Below are 25,062 nucleotides of genomic sequence, written 5' to 3' on the forward strand. Positions count from 1 at the left end.
AAAACAACTGGAAAAAAAATTAAATTTTGTTTTCCTAAAAATATTTAAAATTTTGAAGTATAATTTGGTGAAGGGTATATAAGATTCGGCACAGCCGAATATAGCACTCTTACTTGTTGTATATAGGTTTTTTAGAGTTTTTTTTTAATTTTAAATAAAACACTTAAAATAGTATTTGATGTCGGATTTTTATTATGACACGAAAGAACAATCTCTGACATTTACGTTTTAAAAGAAATATTCTAGCATTGCTACCGGTAACTCGCGAAATCAAACCGAATTTAACACATTTTTTTACTTTTAAAAGTTAAAACTTAGTTTCAAAAGAACATATTTATGATATTTTGAAGTTGTAACTTTAAGAATATCGCTATTTCAAAAAAAGAAGTGATCGAGAATAACTACAAGTATTTCCGTACTCTATTTGATCTCTACGTTTTTCTAATTTGTTTATCCCTTCCAAAAAATAAGATAGGTCGAGGTCATCAAAAGAGGTATTTTTTGGGAGACTATTTTATCGTTGGCGGAAAGAGATTTCCGCCGAGACATTTCTACGGATTTGGAAACAAGAAATAGTCACACGCTTTTAAATTCGGAGAATAGGGCGGAAGAGGGAACCATGGAAACTGCACATGTGTATAGCATTTTGTGCTCCCGGATGTGAAAGATGCCGCGGATAGCTTTCTCATATCCAAGTAATCAATCAAAAATTGAAACCACTGAGCCCTATTTATCCACAGATCTCTGTTGCTACCACCCTAATGTCAAAAAATTAAAGCTTGCAAGAAATCATTAAACTTTTGCAACGAAGTAATTCGTTAATACCTGCAGAACAGTCGGCATTTACATCATTTATAAAAATGATTTTATAAGTCGAATAAGTCGGTAATTTAAACTTTTCACTTTTTCCCCTAATCCACTGTACTGTACATCAACTTTAATAGTTTATTTATTTTTTATACTTGTGTTTGTTATTTCCTGTTATTACTAAGAATCTTTGATGGTTTTCTTTTATAATGTGCAAAATAAATATGTAAATTAACAACAAAAATAAAAATAAATATTTAAAATTTTATAAGCCGCAAGTGTAAAAATAACAATTCACACTTGTTTTATGCGCAAAAAAGGCATAAAACAACAAAAACATTAAAAAACCAACACAACATCAAAAAATTTGATTTTATATAAACAAAATAGGTTGCAAGGCTGGTTGTTTGTTGCTGTTGTTTATTGGTTAAAAGCAAATACATTCAAGCATACGTATTTACAGTGTCGGTGAAAACACATTATTTTTTCTATAGGGAAAACTAATTTGGTTGTTTTATAAAACACAAAATATATGATAAAGTTCCAACACTGTTTTAACTAAATAAACAAATAAATAAAAATAAAAAAAATAAGTAGAGTTGTCAAACCGGTTTTCGAATTATTCTAAAAACCGATTTATTCCAATTTTCCGGATTTTTTTAAACCGGTTTGTACAAAAGGACGGTTTTCGAGTTATTCGACAAAACCGGTTTGTCTCGAATTATTCGACAAAATCGAATATTTTTTAAAATTTATTTTAATAATTATCTATTCTTTTTTTACTTTACTTTTCATAATTTTCTATTCCCCTTTTTTAATTTCAAGCCAGAGATAGAAAATAACTCGTCCATATACCAAAAAACCCAAATTGTGATTTATATTTTTGTGATAAAAATAAATCACTGAAAATAACAGTTATAAATTGATTTTTATTTAAATGGTTTGGTATGACCTTTATTAGTTTTTGTTGTTTTTTAATGGTTTGGTGTGAGATAAACAATTCATTTGTTCTTAATAACTGTTGCTTTCTCTTTTATTTGCATACAATAACATACTGTTAGTAATTTTTAACAAATTATTGAAATAATATGATAAGTATGAAGTCTGAGTAACAGAAATGAAATTTTTTTTTAAATTGTTATTAATCTTTTTACAAATTTTATATATTTAAGCGTTGATTTGCATCAAATGCATTTTTGCGATTTATTTTTCATGTTCGCAAATAAAAGTCACAAGCTGACCTTTACGAAAAAAATAAATTATAAATCACTCATTCAGATTATTTGTGTTTGTTTCTTTTCTGTTTCTCTTAACCAAACCTAAAATGTTCTCGAATAAAGCACTCTCTCAGTGATATATCACAAAAAATTATTTTTAAATGGCTGCGAATGAGAATCTACCATTGAAATGAAAGTAAACCCGTTATTTTTGGTATCGGTTTTAAACAAATTTTAATACAAAAATGTTTTATTTAAATTAACAAACCAATGAAAGCAAACTTTAACAGATAGAAGTCAGAAAACATATCGAGCAAAAAATAATCAGATGGCTTTTTAACGTCACCTGTAATAAATTCGCCTTGTTATACCGGTTGTCGGTTTTCGGTTTTTTCTATCAAAATCCGGTTCGAATAACCGGTTTCTAGTCTTTTTTGTCAATTTAAGAATTGAGGTATATTAAATTATTTTTTTTATTAAAACAATTTAAAAAATCGTTCAGTCAAATTACACAGAATTTGAAATTTGAAAAGAAAGGATGCATATTAATATAATATTAATAGGTAATTTTATATAATAATAATAGTTAATTGTATGTTTTTCCTTAAATTATTTTTTATTAAAGAAGAAACGTGGATTAACTGTTAAAATTACATTGTATAAAAGATTTAATTCGATATTTTTTAAAATTTTTCCAAATACATAATTAAAATCTTGTTTAAAGTCCATCGTTGTTGCAATATTAATCCTTTTATGTAGATTTTGAACTTCTTTTAACGTTAAACTGAGTTGAGCTTCTAAATTTTGCGAGTCACTTTCAATATATTCTAAATCTGAGCTTGATGAACTTTCATTTAGTTCTGACCAAAAAGTCTATTACGAAGTGTTAATGCGTATACGCAGTACCCAATTCTTAAATTGATAAAAAAGACTAAAAACCGGTTATTCGAACAATAATTTTTGTATTTGAAATTCAACCAATAACGAAACAATTTTCAAAATAATCAAATTCAAAACTCAAAATTCAATAGAAAATATCAAGGCGTATTAACAAGGTGAGTGCATAAAATCAGCTGTTTCTTAATTCGCTGTGGTTTTATGTACACTATATGTCAAATTTTGTTTATGTTTACATTTGTTATTGTAAATAACATAGTAATATTTTAATTCGCCTTGATTTTGACATTTACCGTACATTTTAACAAAAACAAGTTGCCTGTTGTTTTTGCATTGCTGTATTTGTTGCCGGGACGCACTCACCTTGTTAATACGCCTTGGAAAATATCAAGAAATTTTGTTTTTGAGCAAATGAATACTTGATTTAATAATGAAATAATTGAAACCAGTTCAATATGGGATAAATGTTTGAATTGAAATATAATTTTTTCTGTGTACTGAGGGTGTATTTTTATTTTAGGGTACATTTGTTGTTTCTAAAATCTTTACTTTCTTTGGAATTGGAAAAAAGTTATAACGCGAATTTTATCCAATATGTTTTGACCGATATTGTATGTATCTATATATGTACGTTCATTGCAAAAACAAAATCCCATATGTTGAGGTTTACCAAGTGAAGCATAGAGATTTTTATGTGTTAAGTATATACATACAATGTGGATATACTTATATATGTATGTACAGATGTAAGAACTCGTAAATAGAATATAGCAAACATTTTACATTTACAAGTACATGTAAATGATTTTTTTTTAAATTTTGTAATGTTAATTATTATTTTTTTAATTGAAATCATGTTTTTTGGTTTATGTTTGAAGAGAATTTTAAATATCTAGTCCAAGGTTTATTGTTGGTTTCTTATCAGTGTTTATCAAACATTCTTTTGTGCTTTTGTTTTCTTGTTTTTTTTTTGTAGAGTTGTAATAGTTGTGCTGCTGTAGTGGCTGCTTTACTTTAGTTGCATTTACTTTTACCTTGTAATTTAAATTTATTTATTGTAAACAAATGTAGTCACGTGCCGGCAAAAATATCCTTGAGTTATCTTGCTCATGCGCATACTTTTGCGGATAAAAGATTATTGTTTTCAGTTTCCCGCTCTATTTGTTTATGCTCATTTTCTTTAGCAATGCTTCTCTTTAAGAGATAAATGTCTTGTTAAGAGGAATTATTTTTTAATATTTTGCAGGAGTTTTAAAAAAAAAATTGAAAGTACACGGGAAAAAATTATGCAGTATGTGTATGCTTAAACCAATCAAATAATAGACTGAAATCAGTAAATTGAATGTTATACTTTAAATGTATGCAATCGCATTAATCAGGATTATATACATGTTTAAAAAGACAACATTGTCTAATCACAAGACCATTGATGCTGATCCATACTAAATCTTTAGATAAAATGAGGCCAACTATTTAAATATGAAAAAACGAACAAGAAAGTGCTTAAAATTCGAATTAAATTATTGTTAATTAATAACACTATGCACGAAATTGACACTATTTTATCTTTGGCTTAACCTTCGCTTTACCAAAGGTTTTTTTATGTACATGGTTTACCAATACCCACCCGGGTGACACTACACTTTTATAAATATATGCGACGAATGAAATTTTAAAAAATTTAAAAAACCTTATAAAAGTTTAAAATGTTTCTATTAAATTCTATAGAACCTTAAAATTTGTTCAGTGAGTATAAATTTCATTTAAATCGTAACAAAATTAAAAAAAAATATTAAACCAATAAAAACGATGTGGTCACCCGGGTGGGTATTGGTAAAGCGAAGGTTAAACTAATACAATGAATTCAGTGGTGCTAACCGTTTTTTTAGGTTAGCTCGTATTTTCGAAGTATACCGTTATTTCGAAAATGGAGGAGGTTGCACAATATATATTCACGTAACTCAAAAACGGGTTAGTTTATTCAATAAACTGAAAAACCCGAAATTCCGCAATAAAATTACTTTTAAGAAAGGCTGAACACGTTTTTAATGTACTAATAACTAATAGGATCACATGAAAAATAAATATTGAAATAAAAATTTACGGATAGTGTATATTTACAGTGATTGACATTTTAATCATCAGCTGCAAATTTAAGAACCATTCATACTTTTCCATCAGCGACTTTATTTAAACCTGGGGCCAAATTACCGCACTCGTGATCGAATGAGCTATCGTATCGAAAAATCATTTGTCCAATGTCAGCAAAATCAGCTTTTTAACAGTAGTGAAATGCAAAGTTTCCCGTCCACTTAATTTCTTATTTTAATGATTAGCGTTTAGACGTAAGATTTAACCAATTGACTGCTCCAGACTTTGTTTGAAAAATTCGCGTCTGTGTGAAAAGTTCCCATAAAAAGTTGAGAAAATTTAACAAAAATACTCTTAAATGTGCTCCAGGTATAGATTAGCTGTGGCATTAGCTACTTTATTATACAATTTTTTAAAATTGCAAAACAAAAATTTACCATTTGTACAAATTTTAAAATTCAATTGATTTAAAGCTCTAAATTTTGCCAGAAAAGCGTTAAATTATCAACGCTGCTTAATTATTTAGTGCAAGAATTTCTGACCTAGACCTTATTGATGTTGATCAGCTTTGAATGTTATCATAAAGTTCAGTCAACTTTTTATACTTTTCTGTTAAAGTTGTATATATATGCCCTAATTCGTAGATCAGAGGTGAGCAAAAATAAATTCATTCACCAATACACTTCCTCTCACCAACACATTCAATTCTTTATTTTATAAAGCGCTATAAAGCTTAATTTACAAAATTAATGGAAAAATTACGAAAAATTATAATGTAGGGCACCTTAATGAGCCAAATTATTAGTTTTTGCACACGAAAAGCTCGGACATTCTTCTTTTAAAATGTTTCCTCAAATGTAAAGAAAATCGTGGGTTTTGACAAAGTTATGAAGAAAATTCAAAAAAGGCCGACAAACCCGATTTTTAGCAAAAACTCGACTTGAGCAAACTCAAGCCTCTTCCGAAACATCTGAAAAAAATCTCAAAAATACTTTACCCTATGAGCTTACAAAATATGCTTGAGCCCCAAAAAAATTTTTTTTTGGAACACTTTATGTGGAATATTATTTGGATACTAACAGAGAACAGTCCTTATATGGAAGCTATGGTAAATTATGGACCGATCAGTACTAAATTTGGTAGTGCGTGTTGTTTAGATATCTATATAATTAAGATATTTATGAGAAAAGAAGTTGTATGGGGGCTAAGACCAATAGACCAATTCTAACCAAATTCAATAGTCTTCGTCATTGTTTCAACATAAAAGTTTGTGCGAATTTTCATTAAATTTGCGAGCTATAGTTTAATTACAAGGTTGACATGGATGAACGGACGAACATCGCTTAATCGACTCAGAAAGCTGATTGGTATACTTTAAGGTGTGTATTGGGAAATATTTTTGTACGTTACACACACAATGCAATTATTAATTTGTGATTTAGATTTAAATATGTATTCAAATACTCATTGTTCTTTAAGAATTTAGGCAGTGCATTATCCAAAGCAATGCAAATGCAAAGAAGTATCGAATTGTCCAGAAATTTTCGAATGATTAATTTTTTCCAGATATTTGGATTTTAAATTTAAACAGTAACATTTGTCACATTATTGGCAGTCATTGCTGATATCCATATTCGTATTTTTTGCCAACATTGTTGCGGAGTATGACAGAAGTTTCAATGTATGTATATCTTGTTTTAAAGTTTTGCATACTCATTTTCGTAGTAGAACACTCTTGTGTGCTTCCAGTAGATCATGTTGGAAATTGCTAAAAAGATGCCGCTGGTATATATAAATAGTGACAGTGAGTTGCTGAACCATTAAATAAATATGAAATCTGTATTAGCTGTCAACCGATTCGAAATAGTTAAAATGTAACGCTAATTTAGATTATTTCGGTAACGGTATTTGCTGTTTCGATAACGGTATTTTTATGATAACTGTAATTTCGGTCTGACTTAAATTATTAATAAATTTTACGAAAAAACCAAGCTGGCATATGTTTTACTATATTACCTTTTAAATTCTGTAAATTTCAATAAACTCAATTATTGAAATCAAAAAATAGTTTTTTCATAATTTAAAATTATTTATAAAATAGCGGTAGCTGCTATTACAAGTAAAGGTAACTGCAGTTATTTCACTAAAGGTAGAGGTAACTGTAGCCAACATTGCTTTATGCGCAGAGATTGACTATTTAAACTACTGTTGTGTAAATTTTAAAATTTAACCCTCGTTACAATTTTTAAACTACTTGGCGATTTCATTAATCGAAAAGAATACGCTTTATTTAAATAAAGTAAAACAACGTTTTCAAAAAGAAACAAGAGTGCTTTTTTTTCCAGTTGTTTTTTTCATTTTTTGGAAAAAAAATTTTTTCGATTGTTATTTTAAATTTTTTATTTTTTAAATTAAAATTTTTTTTTTTAAATTTTAAAAATTTTTTTTTTTGTGAAAAAATTTTCTGAAACGGACAAATACCGTCCATACGTCTCCATAGGAATTACAGGAAAAAAATTGTAATGTCAATTCGTTGTTGAAAACTTTGCCTTTAACTGATACCTAAAACAACATTCCTAGTTGTGTGGATTAAGTTTATACATTCCTAGAAATGTACACACTGACTTGATTAACAGTGAATTTTCGTGCTTCTAAGCTTCTCAAAGCTAATAAAATTAACACATCCATTAATGAAGTAAAAAAGTGATTCGCGCCAAAATGGAATTTATTTAACCAATCTATCAGACGTTTGTTTGAAATCGGAACGCAAACGAAGAAATAGGATCGTTTTAAAAATTTAACATACCCGAGGTGTCCTACTTTAGGAAAACCTGGCCGCGCCCCTGGTGGGTCCTTAAGGTCCATGTTCAAAACTTAAACTCGACAACACTTCCTGGTTGCGCTTCTGAAATTTTAAACCAGACTAACCGTTTAGAAGTTACGGATTTATTTCCTTCTTTTATTTCTATACCAATGTCGGAAATATATTTCAACATAAAACATATACGAAAATATGTAGGAAACAGAATTTTTTTAAATTCATGTTAATACACACTATTTTAATAATTTTGCCTTAAACATATAAGGAAATAGAATTCAGGAACCGGGAATTTTTAAAAATTTCAGATTAATAAACACTAAATTATTTTGTCTCTAAAAAATAGATATGAGTAAATTAAAATCTTAAAAAAAATTTTGTACTTCTAACACAAATCTATTTTATTTTTGTTCGGCAACATTGAGTGGCACAATTTAAGAATGAATCCTACTATGTAATCGTATAAATTCATATAGCCACACACAAATGCAGATACAATTTAATTCCACGTACAACAAACAAACAAATTTGAAAATTGTTATTCTTTCTTTTCTATATTGTCAACGTCTTTGAGAAAGTAAAATAAAAATTAAGATGAAACCGGAAATAAGAACAAAAGCATCAGTAGCATCTCAACAATAGAAATGACAGCAACGCAAATAGAAGGAAAAAATTAAATAAAACGTCTCACACACATACGAACAAACTACATAACTACTTACGATGCACTGTGCGGCCAAAAGTCGAAAAATGTAGAAAATGATCCACAAATTGGTTATCAGAATTAGCAAATACAAAATGGCCGACCCAATATGGCGTTATGTCATACGAAAAAACTTAGAAATGAATTTGCTAATTGATTAAAAGTTTTTGTTTTGATATTATCAGTGTATAAAAAATTTCGATTTAGTTTTGAAGTGCATTTACAATGGGAAAAAATTCATTTTTTTCAGTTTTTTTTTAAATGTTTGCCATTAAATAATTACTTTTCCATTTTAATTTAAAAGAATCGAAATGTGTACGTAATTTTCGTTCTAATAAGATATAAAAGACAAAAATTGGTTAAAAAATGTTAAAGTTATTAAAAAATCGCCAGGCCATTAACGTGTCTCAGGCCACTAGAACAAGAAATGTAGGAACAAAATTAACATTATTTGAGAAATATTAAAACAAATGCTTTTTTTACTTAACATGCATATGTATGTGAGTTTCTGTCTTCGTAGGATACCGTTAACCTATTCGCAGGTATAACCAAAAAAAAATAATTTTTTTTAACGGCAGTTCCAAAACTCCAATTTCAAATTTTTAAAAATTTTGTTAAACAAATTTCAGAATTTTTTGATCATCACATAATAGGGAATAAAAATGTGAAATAGTATGTCAATACCTCCTATAGTTTTTCCGTACCTGCGATATAAATTTTGCGATTTTCGAGAAAAACTAATTTTTTGGCCGTATATTGTCGAATGAGCCCAATTTTCTTACTGTTATTAATTTTAAGTAAAATCTGTTCAGAATATTATAATAGTCCAGGTAAGTTTAAATATTGTCTGAATGTTTTCCTAAAATCGGAAAACGTTAACACTTAAATCGTGAAGGTCAAATAATATTTAGAATTTCTAATGGAAAGATATTTCCCTATCTTCCGTTTAGAAATTGCAGATACATACTAGCTAAAACAAGGTGTACTTCGCTACCCGTATCGTAATGAAAAGTATGGTTTTCGAAGTATTTAGAAATAACAGTTTACTTTGTATGGGAGTGATGTCACGCCCATTTTTCCAATTCCGCGAAATATTATATATTTTTGGGCCGATTTTGATGAAACTTAAAAAAATATAAAATGAAGTCTAGTATTTACAATAACAGCACAAAAATGGAAATTAACCCTTAAGAGCACTTGGGGTCAAAATGACTGTGTTTTTCGTGATTTTTTTCGATTTTTGTTCAGAAATATCAGTGATCAAATATCGATTCTTGATTAAACGCTTATTGGCCAAGTTATTAGCGAATTTATTTATTGTGAGTTTTTATATAAAAAATCGATTTCTGGCTAGAAATATGAGTGATCACAGATCGAGCTCCATTTCTTGATTAAACGCTTATTGGCCAAGTTATCAGCGAATTTTGAGTTTTTATATAAAAAATCCTTTTTTGGTCAGAAATATGAATGATCACAGATCGAGCTTGTTTTCTTGATTAAACGCTTATTGACCAAGTTATTAGCGAATTTACATATTTTGAGTTTTTATATAAAAAATCAATTTTTGTTCAGAAATATGAGTGATCACAGATCAAGCTCCTTTTCTTGATTAAACGCTTATTGGTCAAGTTATCAGCGAATTTAGATATTTTGAGTTTTTATGTAAAAAATTAATTTTTGTTCAGAAATATGAGTGATCACAGATCGAGTTCCTTTTCTTGATTAAACGCTTATTGGTCAAGTTATCAGCGAATTTACATATTTTGAGTTTTTATATAAAAAATCAATTTTTGGTCAGAAATATGAATGATCACAGATCGAGCTTGTTTTCTTGATTAAACGCTTATTGACCAAGTTATTAGCGAATTTAGATACTTTGAGTTTTTATATAAAAAATCAATTTTTGTTCAGAAATATGAGTGATCACAGATCAAGCTCCTTTTCTTGATTAAACGCTTATTGGTCAAGTTATCAGCGAATTTAGATATTTTGAGTTTTTATGTAAAAAATTAATTTTTGTTCAGAAATATGAGTGATCACAGATCGAGTTCCTTTTCTTGATTACACACTTATTGGCCAAGTTTTTAAATTAAAAATCGATTTTTGGTTAGAAATATAAGTGATCACAGATCGAGCTCGTTTTCTCGATTAAACGCTTATTGACCAAGTTATTAGCGAATTTAGATATTATGAGTTTTTATATAAAAAATCGATTTTTGGCTACAAATATGAGTGATCACAGATCGAGCTCCTTTTCTTGATTAAACGCTTATTGACCAAGTTATTAGCGAATTTAAATATTTTGAGTTTTTATATAAAAAATCGATTTTTGGTCAGAAATATGAGTGATCACAGATCGAGCTCCTTTTCTTGATTAAACGCTTATTGACCAAGTTATTAGCGAATTTACATATTTTGAGTCTTTATATAAAAAATAAATTTTTGGTCAGAAATATGAGTGATTACAGATCGAGCTCCTTTTCTTGATTAAACGATTATTGGCCAAGTTTTTATTGAATTTGGATATTTTGAGTTTTTATATAAAAGATCGATTTTTGGTCAGAAATATGAGTGATCACAGATCGAGCTCCTTTTCTTGATTACACACTTATTGGCCAAGTTATCAGCGAATTTAGATACTTTGAGTTTTTATATAAAAAATCAATTTTTGTTCAGAAATATGAGTGATCACAGATCAAGCTCCTTTTCTTGATTAAACGCTTATTGGTCAAGTTATCAGCGAATTTAGATATTTTGAGTTTTTATGTAAAAAATTAATTTTTGTTCAGAAATATGAGTGATCACAGATCGAGTTCCTTTTCTTGATTACACACTTATTGGCCAAGTTTTTAAATTAAAAATCGATTTTTGGTTAGAAATATAAGTGATCACAGATCGAGCTCGTTTTCTCGATTAAACGCTTATTGACCAAGTTATTAGCGAATTTAGATATTATGAGTTTTTATATAAAAAATCGATTTTTGGCTACAAATATGAGTGATCACAGATCGAGCTCCTTTTCTTGATTAAACGCTTATTGACCAAGTTATTAGCGAATTTAAATATTTTGAGTTTTTATATAAAAAATCGATTTTTGGTCAGAAATATGAGTGATCACAGATCGAGCTCCTTTTCTTGATTAAACACTTATTGGACAAGTTATCAGCGAATTTTGAGTTTTTATATAAAAAATCGGTTTTTGGTCACAAATGTGAGTATTCACAGATCGAGCTCCTTTTCTTGATTAAACACTTATTGGACAAGTTATCAGCGAATTTTGAGTTTTTGAGTTTTTAAATTAAAAATCGATTTTTGGTTAGAAATATAAGTGATCACAGATCGAGCTCGTTTTCTCGATTAAACGCTTATTGACCAAGTTATTAGCGAATTTAGATATTATGAGTTTTTATATAAAAAATCGATTTTTGGTCAGAAATATGAGTGATCACAGATCGAGCTCCTTTTCTTGATTAAACGCTTTATTTTTGTTCAGAAATATGAGTGATCACAGGTCGAGTTCCTTTTCTTGATTACACACTTATTGGCCAAGTTATTAGCGAAGTTAGATATTTTGAGTTTTTATATAAAAAATAAATTTTTGTTCAGAAATATGAGTGATCACCAGGGAAACCAAAATATGCAAATGCATGTTCTTTCTGGTGAGTCTAATGAGCACATGGATAAGATATTTACACGTTTCATAACTATTAAAGAATTTTGGCATCGATTTGTTAGTGCATATTTTACCCTTAAATGCATATTTTTGCATATATTTGTTTTAAGAGCATATTTATGTCATATTTTTGCGCTTTTAGAGCATATTTTACTGTTTAATAGCATATTTTGACTTTATCAAAAACAAATTTTGTCTTACTTATTTTTCGCTGTTGTGTACAGGTTTTTACTTCCTTTGTTTAAAATTAAAAATTGAAAAATAGATTGCTTTTTTTAATATAAAATAAGCACTATTTTAATAATAGCGCCATCTAAATATCAAATTTTAGTTCTAATTCAAACTTAACCGTTCTAAGTGTTAAAGAAATATTGTCTTTTAAATTTGCTCCTATAACATCAGTTGATGTGGAAAGAACATTTTCTATGTATAAAAATGTTTTCAGATCCAATAGACAACGATTTTTATTCGAAAATTTAAGTCAATATTTTGTAATTTATTGCAATAATAACCTTAATTGAAGAAGTGACTTTATATTTATATAAAATATCATCAAAAAAATACCTCTCGAGGCGTTTTCATAGCTTATTGTTTTAATGTTGTATTTATTTTTTGTTATACTTGTTTTAGTTCATGTTATTTTTGTTTATTTTGTGTTACTTTACTTTTTCGGAAAGGAATTGTATTGATTTTTTTAAATAAAAGTATATTTTTGGGTTAAAAATTATGTAAAAGTTTGTTTTTTTAAGAGCATATTTTTTAAATTTTAAGAGCATATTTTGAAGTTTTTACTGCATATTTAAAGCGCTTAAAACGCTTTTTTTAGAGCATATTTCTGGTTTCCCTGGTGATCACATATCGAGCTCCTTTTCTTGATTAAAATCTTATCGACCAAAAAATCGAATTTTGTTCAGAAATATGAGTGATCACTGATCGTAAAAAACTTTTGTGGACTATTGCGAACATTTAAAAACAAATTACCCAAATAGGTGCGCCGTTATCCGATTTTAGATAAATCGAAAAAAGTGGGCGTGGTCAATTGTTCCTTCAGTAAAAACTTAAATTGGATAAATACGAACATTTAAACAAAAAATAAGCCAAATCGGTGTAGCTGTTTTCCGATTTTAGACAAATTGAAAAAGTGGGCGTGGTCAATTTTTCATTCCGTAAAAACCTAAGTTGGACTATGACCAACATTTAAAAAAAAAAATTCAAAATCGGCAATTACCAACGAACGACATTTGATTTTTATTTATATAGAAGATAGATTTATCGCTTTTGATTCCAAAGTTACAGCATATATTGTGAACTAAGGTCTTTTTTTCAAAAAAAACAATAATGCACTTAGGGGTTAAAATTTTTTTTTTTCAATTTATAATTATTCATTACAAAAAAATTATAAATTCTCTTTTGTGACATTTTTGAAAAAAAAATTTAAATTTATACAATTTAATATAATAATATAAATACATACAATAAATTTATAATTTGAATTTTTTAATAGCACATTAAGTATGCTTTAATTTCAAATTTGATTCAATGATTTATCGCTTTTGTACCATCACTTTGGGTACCATCGAACCCACTGTGCGGCAGTTGGAGAAAGCTTACCCAGTTTTATTTTTAACATTTTGTTTATGTGAGTATAACTTGCTCTTGTATTGAAGGTATGGACAGATTACAAAACCAGTGTAAAAAAGAAACTCTCAAAGAATAAACAGCTCTTAACTGGAAAATGAGGAGGACGTACAGAGAAATTCCACTAACTTAATATTTCACATATATTTGACTAAAACACCAAAAAAATCCTTTGTTTTACTTTTCAAATTATAAACTTGTCTTGAAGTGCCTTTTTTCACCATCAACTGACACAAAATCAACTCGTAATTAATTAAAACAGGGGGGTTATTATGTAATTCGATTCGAATCGAAACACTTTCGAAGTACTATGTATAAAGTATACAAATTCGAACGAATTTCTTTTCGAAAGGAGTTACATAATAACCCCCCAGGGATGTTAAATTTACTTCGCGGAAAATTTATACCGCAGAAATGAATAATTGCAATTTGCATATCGATCGATATTTCTTTCCGCTAAGGAATCAATAATACCACCCATTATATGCGTGGAAGCGGACCAATTTTCAAAATAAGTGAAAATTGCGGGATTTGAAAAACTTAAGCAGGACAAAAAATATAAAAAAAAGTCTGATTCCATCATCTTAGTATTCAATTCCGTAGTTTTTATTCCGATCGAGTTCGTTTTGTAATTTACTAATTCCAAAAATATTTAATAATTCTGCATTTCTGATTTTAATTCGACAGAGTTTTTTATATTAAAACATAAGTGATGTTTTTGGTACATAAAATGATTAAAAATTTTAGAAAAACAAATAATTACAAAGATATAAATTCCACATCGAAAACTGAAAGTGGTTTAATTCCGTAAGAAATTTTTGTTTTACTTTTTGTGAAGAAGCGAAATACGGAATTAATTCCACTCTCGATAGACGGTCCTGCATTTATTTTTATATAATCCTCTAAAGTTTTTTACATATTTCACTACGATTGGGGTAGCGAAGCTCACCTGGTTATGCTATGGTAGTTGCAAATAAAACTTATTAGGTAAAGGTTTACATTTTTAAATGGAGGGGTTTTATTAAATAAACATATAAAAATAATATAATTACATTCACGAATTTTAAAACACATATATTACACTAAACGATCTGTCCTAATGTATAAAAAATTCAAGTAATACAAATTTCGAAATAAACGAATACAATTTGGGCCCACTAACTGTGTTGTATAGTATAATTAAACCGACACACATCTGTTGTGAACTGACCAAATCTAAGCGATCTAGATCTATGCAAATAAAATTAAAATAAACTGAACCATTAAAAGCCAACAAAAAAATAACTTAAAATATAAATTATAGTAGTAAATAAAATATATCAGCAGAGACTAAAATAGATTTATTGTTCCAAATTTTTGCGGTGTTGCATTTGTAATTCAAAACGTCGATTTGATCTCACCCCTTTTAGTATGACTTCATTCTTACGCGACGCTACGCCAGCTCTCGTTGACGGAACACGACCTTTAAACAAATCCATATGACGTTGTAAACGTGAAGCCATCTTATCCTCACTGCTCATGTGAGATGTATTGGACCGATCCACAAAGCTCGTTGAAGATGTTGTTGGCTTCACCAATAGCGAAGTTGAGAGATTAAATGTTGGCTTCGACGGTCCTGCTTTAGCGTTCACCTTTGGTTTTGCAATATTTGTTGTTTGTGAAGTTTTTAAATAATTTCTAATTGGCGTTTGTTGTGGTGGTCGGTGGGAAATTGAGCCAGATTTTATAGGTTTAGTAATTTTAGCTAATCTTGGGTCAGGCAAATTTAGTACTTTCGATACAGACAACCCATCTTGTGTTCTATTTAGAGCTGCCGTTGATGTGGTATTCAATAGAGATTTATTCATTTGTGAAGTGGCCCCTAAATCGATTTTCTTGAGAGCCTTTGGTTTTTCATTTGTGATATTGTTGCTATTTTTCATTATAGAAACATTTTTTTGAGCTGAAACTGTTGGAAAAATATAATTAGAAAAACAAACCAATTAGTGAAAACATTTTGATTAATTGAAATTTGTTAAGACACGGTGAATTTATTTGAATAAAGGAAGGATGACACGATTTGATTACGAGAAGTTAGATATTGAACAAATAATTAAAGGCATTACAAACACCAACACAAGCCCATCAAACGCTCCCCATCAGGTAGAGTAGGACATAAGAAAGAAGATTAAGCAGTACTTGATAATGAATAAATAAAAAAAAACAATCCTTATCGCGTGGTATCATCATAAAAAAATTTGTATAAACTTTCCTAGTTTTAAATAAACACAACAAAACAAACAAATATCTTACCTGGCTTTAATTTTGTTGCTGAATTAATTAATTTCTTTGAGCGTTCTTCTTTACGGCTGACATGTTCAACCAAATTTTCCATCTTTTTAAATTGTTTCTGATGTATGGCAGCGAAATTTGGTAATTTTGTGCGAGATAATGGTTTGGATGAAGAAGTCGAAGTTTGGGGTTTACTTTTTATGGATACACTTTGGCCAAGAACTAAAATTTAAATATGTTTATATTTAGTATGTATACAAAAATGTAAATTACATAAAAATCAAACTCTTACCGGGTCGAGGTAATTTCGAAATTTGTGAAGTAGACATTATGGATTCATCCAATGATATCGAACGTTTACGTCGTGTCGTGACAACTGGAAAATATATATATATATTACATTTTATTCTGATTAAAATTTTATTATGTGTACTTACATTTACATAAAGTATTTTGATTTTCTTGTAGCCTTTGTTTCTTCAAACTTTTTGCTATCATCATGTCCAAATCATCGATAATAGTTTGTTGATTGGCCGGACTATAAAAACTAACCATGCGATCTTGTTTAGCTTTGGCTAGAGGACCAGCTAACATTTTCTGACCCTTTTGTTCATTACCATTGATACAAACCGATAAGGAGCGTTTACGTATTCCACGTAAAACAATTTCTTTCGGATTTACTTTTACGGCTGATACCTTAAGGGTGGACAAAATGTTTTGATTACGATCAGATGTGTCTGATAAAGCAACTCGAGGACGTTTTCTAGGTGTTTCGACATCATCATCTGACATTTGTAATGTTTCCATAATTTCTTCAGATGGTTTATCTGAATTTTGAGTAACACCCTCAACAGTTTTTGCGAAATCATCAGCTTCAAACGTTTCATTTAATTTATTGCTTTTCTTACCCTCATCTTCCTGATCATCTTCATCACAAACTATAAGAGAAGGCATTTCTTCAACATCATCACATGGCATTATTTGATTATCAACTTCCAACACATCTTTTTCCTCTCCCTCAAATTTTAGGAGATTCAATCCTAAATCAGAGATGTTCATCTGTTTTGATTTTAAATAGCAGCCAAAAGAGTCTCCCAATTCTTTTTTTGTGGTCTTTTGAGAGTTTAGCGATAAAACATGATCTTCGCTTTCAACATTAAGTTCGTTGTTGCTTATATTGCTTTCATATACGATGCAAATTTCTTCCTGTTCTGATTTTTGTTCAAACTCTTTACAGTCTTCACTGTCCTCTTGCACTAACTGTATTGACTCATCATGATTTCCGAATGCATCATTATCATCGATTTCATTATCTAATACTTGCTGATCTCGATTATCAGATTTGGAAATATTAATTTCGGTTGAATCTTTAATCTGTTCATTATTTTCTTCAATTTCATCAACTTTTTCGATATGTTCAGTTCTATTCTCCAGAAACTCTTTGTTTTCATTTGTTTGATTATGATTTTTATTTACGACCTCCACTGTAAGGGTGGGAACTTCTTTTACTATTTTATTATCAAATTGTTGTTTATCTAAATTACCATTTTCGGAAGCATTAGAATCAATTTTTATTTTTATCTGTTTTGTAATGTTTTCAATTTCCTCAAATTTGTCTTTATGTTCAATTTCGTCCTCTGCAAGCTCATTTGGATCCACTTGATCTAGATTTTCATGTGTGACCTCTACTAAAATAGGTTCAAAAACTTTAACTTCCTCAGGCTCATCAACTATTATTGTTTCTTCTTCTAGCTCCTTAGTTTGTTTATCTTCCTTCTTTTTACTCTTGTCAGTACGACGGGATTTACGACTACGCTTTTGAGACACTCTGCCCACCTTAGCGGGGGTCCATTTAGACTGTATAATTTCACAGTCCTGGTTTTTTACATCTTCCTCTATTGTCTCTTCTGTGATTAGCAAATGTTTTTTTGTTGAACGTGTACATGATTTATTTATAATGTCATCATATTCCTGTGTAGGTCTAATGCTCTTGCGGCAACTTCTGCGAGGAGTTTGAAGCATTTCTTGAAGTACAGTTTGCGAGGCTGTTGGAGTGTCTGGACATTTAGCTTTATCACGTCGGGAAGGTGTTTTTAACAATATCTCCTCCATATTCTCGTTAGTAATCTCATCTCCTTCATCTTGAGAGAAAATTAGTTCCACCTCTTCTTCCAAATTTTTTACTTTTTTTGAACGCCTTGACTTTTTTACTTCTAAATATTAAATATTTTATTTATTATTTTTACAATGACCTTTATTTTATTTATATTACCACTATTTTCCACAGACTCCATTTTTCGGATGAGCTTTTATTATTTTTTTTATAAAACACAATCACCAAGAAATTTATATATTTTACAAAAATTCCTTTATAATATATATTAGATTAAGAACGCGTCCTGCTGTTTTGTTGTAGAATTATAGTTTGTCGTTAATTTTAAAAATGGCAGCGAAACCAAGCTTGTCATAATAAAATTTGGCAGCATTTTTGGGAAGTGTTTGGAAAAGGAAAAATATAACGTAAGCAAAAGCTGACAGTTATAATATATTGTTTTTAGTGGCAGCACTTATTTAACAAAAAAAAAACAAAGAAATTAACATTAATTAAAAATAAAATTATAAGACACAGCAACGTGTTTTTAATTAAAAACAAAAAGTAAATAATAATGTTATTAGTATGTAATTTGCTCCATAATTTGGTATAAATTGTTTAATGTGTTGTTGATTTATAATTGAAATTTTACAATTTTGTTTAGTGAATGAACGTGATTTTTCCTAATTATTTTGAAGTGACGTTAATCTTTTAATAAACAGAAATTTTGACATTGATGCCATATAGTACTGGAGAGAAAGACCTTGAATTTGTGTAGGTTGTGTAAACAAAATCTAGATAATCAGTAAATTTTATGTTTAAGAATGTATCCAATAAAGAATTTTATAATTTTTTCTGTTTCTTATTGTTCGAAATTTAGTTTTCTGCGTATTGCTACTTATTGGTTGTGGACCTTATAGGGGCACAAGACGTTGAAACAGCTGACTATATTATTTCATTCAATATTATAAGAATGCGGATGATCCAATTTATTTAGTGCTGACTTATAAGAATTTTTTATTCGATACAGCACAACATTGAAAATAAGAACTTAATGAATAATGGGCAAATGTCAAGATCTACTGGAGGCCGCTAGAAATGGTAACACAGCAATAGTTAGCAAAATTCTTCAACACAAGGGAGGCCCACTGTCGAGGTAAGTAGTAAATTAGTGTTTGTTTTTTTTTTTTGCAAAGTAGAACTATGTTAAAATATTGGAAAGTTTAGTTTTTCTAAGATTCTGGGTTAAAGCCCCACCCTGTAGAGCTTAAACAAATTTTGAGTTAAATTATAAATTGCATTACCCCACTTTTTATAATTAAGGCTAAAAATAGCTTGTAACCATTTCCATTACAAGAATAGTGACTAATGTTTAATTTCATAAAAGAATGTTTAAAGTTTCGAGACGTCTTTAAATTATTTTATTTAGTGCCCAAGATGTATTCCCGGTAAACTTTGGAACAAAATTAAATATTTCTAATTCTTTTCTAATTCGATTTATTAAAATTATGGTTTCGATATGACTAAGTTGTTTTAATTAGTATAAGTCTGTTTAATTCCTGGTACTTTTTGGGACAACATTAAATATTTGTATATAATTGTTTTCTAATTCAATTTACTAAAACTTAAAATATATTAGTTTCAGACGCAGTCCCAGCATCAACTGGCAAGATGTTAACGGATATACCGCACTACATCATGCCTGTCTAAATGGACACTACGAAATTGTTAAGGTTCTACTCGCCCATCATGCTGCCCACGAGATTCTTGATATTAGAGGTTCTTCACCTCTCTATTTGGCTGCGTGGGCAGGAAATGAACACATTGTCAATTTAATACTAATGATACGAGGCACTGGGAATCTTGATGCACAGACTATAGAAAATGAAACTGCCCTTCATTGTGCAGCACAACATGGTCACAATTCTGTTGTATCAGCACTCTTGTCTCGTGGTGCTGATCCTACAATACGCAATAATAGTTTTCAAACTCCTCTAGACTTAGCAGCACAATTTGGACGGTTGGAAGTAGTGCAGACCCTCATTAGTAAACATCCCGAATTAATCGAACCCTATCGTGTCTACGACGATCTTGTGGCTGTGGAAAATGGTCGCTCACCTCCGTATAAAATAACGCCCACAAAACACATTTTTACTCAATCATGTCTGCATTTAGCCGCTCGAAATGGTCACAATGAAGTAGTGAAAACATTATTGGCTGCTGGAGTGGATGTTAACATTTCGACAAATGCCGGTTCGGCATTACATGAAGCAGCCTTGTGTGGTAAGAAGAATGTAGTGTGTACCCTACTAAGTGCCGGTATAGATCTCTATGCTGTGGATGGAAATGGCAAGACTGCATTGGATATATTAAAAGACTATCCAACAAATGTCACCTATGAAATTCTTACCATCATTAATGGTAAGTTTTAGAAATCTATTTAATACACAAATAATATACAAATAAATTTCCTATGTATTTATTTTCAGATTTTTGGCAAACAAATAGTAGCATGATAAATAAAAATCATTTTCGCCCTATAAAAGATGTTAATGACAATCATACAACAATATCCACTAGTCAGGAATTGGAAATTAATCAAACTTCCGATATAGAGCATCAACACCAGCGATCGTTGACAATAAAGTAAGATTTGTATATACACAGATGTATTCTGTAAAAATTGTGTGTTTGTTTCATTATTTTTTGTGCACACTACATCCCGCATCCATTTTTACCACAAGAGAAACATTCATAAACATCAGTGTTATGTACATCTTTAAACAAAATGCGATATTTTCATTTTTATTTAGTACATTGGGTATCATTTATAATCTATTTGTATAACAATTACACGATTATTTCATTTTTAAGCTGTGATAATTTTAACGTGTGTAAACTAAAATAAACTTTGTTGTGATCTCATTATTATTGTAAAAATACTAACCATCATTTGACATTTATTATTTATACATACACAATATATATATGTATTATTTACTTTAAATACATAACAATTAATTTAGTTATCACAAAAGAAAACATTTTGCATTTTATTTATAATTTTGTATGTGTTTTTATATTTACTGCATTATTCTCGTAAACTATTGTTTATTTATAGCTGATAATTGAACTGACAATAATCAGTTTAACTATCAATTAGATCATCAAAGTCATTTAAATAAGAATTTGTTTAAACATTTTTGTGTGTATTTTGAATCTCAATGAAATATTTAAAATTTTTTAATTCAAATTGTATACCATTAAATTTTTTGGACTTTAATAACATATGTATGTATTAGGAAAAACTATTGCATAAAGTTTACGAAAAGACAATAATTATTTTTTAAAAAATAGTTTTTCTCATGATACAATAATTGTCATGTTTTTCTCTTCTCTTTTTTGAATTCTGTTTAAAAAAAAAAAATTTTTTGTCTTTTTATGAAAACTACTTTAAGGTTTTAAAAATCTAAAATGTGCTTTTTATATTTGTTCATTAACATTTTTGCTTTAATATTTACGTTCTGTGTTAAATCTTCTTAAAAACTTTCCTTTAATACATATAATGATCATTGTCCGTTTTAATTAAAAAATATTTTATTAAAAATTAAAATACGCTTTATATGTGTCTAATTATTTTGTACAAGCTTAAAAACTGGTCCATGATAACATGAACCAGTTTGACATTTAGAGAGAAATAAATTAAAAGCATGCATATTATAAAATTATAAATTTACTTTGAAAAGCTCTTTAGACCGTTATAACAATTCCACAGAGCGTTATACGCCTATGGAACCAATAAAATGGACAAAATCGAATAGTGATTTAAGTACAAAACAAGAACAAACACCTGAATATAAATCGGTCTATAAGTCTCATTTACTACATAGACGATTAGGTGGCATTGACAAACAATTTCCAAAGTTTTCCAGCATAAATGAATGTATGTATTTTTGAGATAAATTTATTTTTTGTGCGATGAAAATGAAATATTTTTTCAATTCTGAAAATAGTACAAAATCAGACTCCGCTCAAGTCTACACTATATCGATGTGTAGATGAGTATGTGGAAATGACAATGCCAAATTCGAGTACATGTTCTACACCGCGAACACCTCGTACACCGGTAGCAACACCACAGCCATTAGCTAGTCCTAGAACATGTATGGAATATGGTGATTATGCAAATATTAATATAATTAATGCACACAATAAGCATGAGTATCATGATAATGAGTAAGTTTCATATTCACAAGCACTATTGCAAATCGTTAGCTCTGTTGCAGTGCTAGTCAGATTTGCAAATTTTAGTCAGAAAAACAATACATTTTATTGAACTTTTGAGAATGCTTTATTGCAAATCCTGTTAGTATTGGAACAAAGCAACTACTATTATATAATTTAATCTATGGACAAATGCTAAACTAATATTTGTTGCAGAACAATTTCTTTAACATCGGGTAGTTTCGATAACAATAACAACAATCACAAGCATAATGGAAACGAACATTCTCCAACACCCGATTGCCCACCACCATCAGCATCCGAAGCTGAATCTACTATATTTGAATTAGTCAAGCCAGCCGAAAGGACTTTAAAACGGAAATCATTACTATTGCAACAGCAAGATTCACAATTTTATGATGGTCTAAAGTCGTTCATATGGGAAGATCAAACGGAACCTCAAGACGAACAATTTGACTCCCTAACCAGTTCTCGTGTATCAGAATGTGTAGAAGAATTCGTTGGCGATGTGCCGTTTGCAGGATTGTTTAAAGGCTCTTCTTTAAACCTGGCAAATACATCGTCATTAGATTTACGAAATTCCTCAGCAATAGAAGATATTCCTAGTGGTTTGAGATCTCCGAGCTTAGTAAGATCGGTTAAGCCAATACCTGCGAAACGTAATGTTACAATTAAAACGCCTACTTCGGAAGACGAATACGAGATTGATGTCTCCAAAGCTTGGGAAGAAATAAATACGATATTTGAGAGTATAGGCAACGAAATGGCAGCAAAAGATACCAAATTGGAAGATCTTGTCGAACACAATGCTTTAACGAATACTTTACGCAAAAAAACGTTGACAATTCGAAAACCTGCTGAGTTGTTGCTGGGTTCGATTACCCAGGAACAAAATTCAAATCCCAACTGGTGTCACTCAGCCAACACATTGATCTATGGATATGTCATATATAATGTATTTGTAAGTACAACTTGGATATAAATATAAGCATTCTTACTACACCATTGCCAATTGTATTTCAGAAGTTTATAATTGTATTTCAGAAATTTCAGATTGAATTTCAGAAATTTCTAATTACATATACATACATACGTATTTCAAAAAAATTCCATTTGTATTTCGGAAATTTCCAATTATATTCTGAATTTTCTAATTAAAAAATTAAAATTTCTGAAATACAAATAGAAAATTCTGAAATACAAATTGAAGTTTTTAAAAAAACAATTGGAAAATTCTGAAATACAATTAGAAAATTTTCAAGTATAAATATGTAATAAATTAAGTATTAATTAAAAATTCTGAAATACAAATAGAAAATTCTGAAATTCAAATGTATATTTCGGAAATACAAGTAGAAATTTCTGAAATACAATGGAAACTTTCGAAAAAATATAATTGAAATATTCTGAAAAACAGTTTGAAAATTCTGATATATAATTGAAAATTTCTGAAATTCAATTGGAAATTTCTGAAATATAATTAGAAATTTCTGACATTTAATTGGAAATTTCTGAATTTCAATTAGAAACTTCTGAAATTTAATTGGAAATGGTGTAGTACTGGGATGGAATATATCTTTTCTTCCGAAATAAAAGAACATTTTTGTGAAATAATTTCATTCATTTTTTCAGTATTTGGGTTCAACTGTCATCAGGGAATTACACGGTACAGCATCGACCAGAAAATCAATACAAAAATTGAAACGCGAAGAAACGCCTTCACCTCAAGATGATAATGAAGAAAATGGTTTAATTAAAGATATAAATAGTTCGACTCGTATTTTAAAAGCAACCAATCAACAGACGCGTTTAGAAGTGGGCATAGCAATGTCACATGCCGGAGTACGATTTATAGAAATGGAAAATAAGGTAAGATTTAATTTTATGGATTTACTATATCGATAAAATAAGTGTTGATATATAAAACTATAAAATATACAATAATTTTTTATTTCAGAGTACAATATGCGTTCATGATATTGAAAATATCAATTGTGTTAGCCAGGACACTGATGATTTGCGATATTTTGCTTATATAACAAGAGAGAATGATATACACTATTGTCATGTCTTTATGGTGGATGATGTGGTATTTTTTACAAGATAAGCCTAAAAGTTGATTCGAAATCTTTAATAAGTTTTCTTTAATAAATTTTCAGAATTTGGCCACAGAAATAATTTTAACATTGGGTCAAGCATTTGAAGTAGCGTATCAATTATCCCTGATTAGTCAGGATGATTCCTTACAAACATCACAGTCTTCCATACACCAAGGTTCGAACAAAGAGAAACGCTTAAGCTATATCGATGTTGTGGATAATATTTAAAATACTAAAAATTCTAAAAAAATTACACATTTATTAAACAAAATTAGAATGAAGAAAATTCATCTAATATTATGATATTTATTGTAACCCGAAAATTCCCATATTTATTATAACATTTATTTAATAATACTAGTCTTGATGCCATTTTTTTGAATTTACGGTTTCTTTACATGCAGTCTCATAAAAATATTACGTGCAAATAATACGTCACAAAAATCATTTATGAAATCCCATGATATATGTAAAATCAAATCCTATCTTGCGCATTTCGTCTTTTATCCAA

At 29.1% G+C, this 25,062-nt stretch overlaps 2 protein-coding genes across 4 annotated transcripts; one reads left to right on the top strand and one right to left on the bottom strand.

The window, feature by feature from the left end:
- Nucleotides 1-14,838: 14,838 nt before the first annotated feature.
- On the bottom strand, nt 14,839-18,512 carry Mink (Mitotic spindle and nuclear protein). 2 transcript variants are annotated; one of them, XM_065515603.1, is made up of 6 exons: nt 18,388-18,512; nt 17,660-18,328; nt 16,553-17,599; nt 16,408-16,491; nt 16,137-16,337; nt 14,839-15,792 (listed from the first exon to the last, which is right to left on the bottom strand). In XM_065515603.1, the coding sequence occupies exons 1-6, from the start codon at nt 18,407-18,409 to the stop codon at nt 15,185-15,187; spliced, it is 2,631 nt and encodes an 876-aa protein (XP_065371675.1). In that variant the 5' UTR covers nt 18,410-18,512; the 3' UTR covers nt 14,839-15,184. The 2 variants fall into 2 exon arrangements, with proteins under 2 accessions (XP_065371675.1, XP_065371674.1); XM_065515602.1 differs by having other exon boundaries at nt 16,553-18,328.
- A 287-nt stretch (nt 18,513-18,799) lies between these two features.
- LOC135963662 (ankyrin repeat and SAM domain-containing protein 1A) lies at nt 18,800-24,908 on the top strand. 2 transcript variants are annotated; one of them, XM_065515604.1, is made up of 10 exons: nt 18,800-18,981; nt 19,088-19,363; nt 19,847-20,628; nt 20,697-20,853; nt 21,954-22,150; nt 22,221-22,443; nt 22,648-23,413; nt 24,085-24,321; nt 24,410-24,541; nt 24,612-24,908. In XM_065515604.1, exons 2-10 carry the CDS (start codon nt 19,269-19,271, stop codon nt 24,777-24,779), a joined length of 2,757 nt encoding a protein of 918 aa, XP_065371676.1. In that variant the 5' UTR covers nt 18,800-18,981; nt 19,088-19,268; the 3' UTR covers nt 24,780-24,908. The 2 variants fall into 2 exon arrangements, with proteins under 2 accessions (XP_065371676.1, XP_065371677.1); XM_065515605.1 differs by lacking the exons at nt 21,954-22,150; nt 22,221-22,443 and having other exon boundaries at nt 18,807-18,981.
- The last annotated feature ends 154 nt before the right edge of the window (nt 24,909-25,062 follow it).

This window comes from Calliphora vicina, chromosome 1, assembly GCF_958450345.1.
Source record: "Calliphora vicina chromosome 1, idCalVici1.1, whole genome shotgun sequence".
Classification (NCBI taxonomy): domain Eukaryota; kingdom Metazoa; phylum Arthropoda; class Insecta; order Diptera; family Calliphoridae; genus Calliphora; species Calliphora vicina.

Excerpts from the sequence above, each read along its gene's own strand:
- Mink (XM_065515602.1), bottom strand. The coding sequence starts at position 18,409 with ATGGAGTCTGTGGAAAATAGTG. Across the intron at positions 16,492-16,552 it reads TCAAAATACTTTATGTAAAT|TTGTCACGACACGACGTAAA; the intron begins GTAAGTACACAT and ends TATATTTTCCAG. Across the intron at positions 16,338-16,407 it reads TTCGAAATTACCTCGACCCG|TTCTTGGCCAAAGTGTATCC; the intron begins GTAAGAGTTTGA and ends TTTAAATTTTAG.
- LOC135963662 (XM_065515604.1), top strand. The coding sequence starts at position 19,269 with ATGGGCAAATGTCAAGATCTACTGGAGGCCGCTAGAAATGGTAACACA. Across the intron at positions 22,151-22,220 it reads GTTTTCCAGCATAAATGAAT|TACAAAATCAGACTCCGCTC; the intron begins GTATGTATTTTT and ends TTCTGAAAATAG. Across the intron at positions 22,444-22,647 it reads CATGAGTATCATGATAATGA|AACAATTTCTTTAACATCGG; the intron begins GTAAGTTTCATA and ends TATTTGTTGCAG.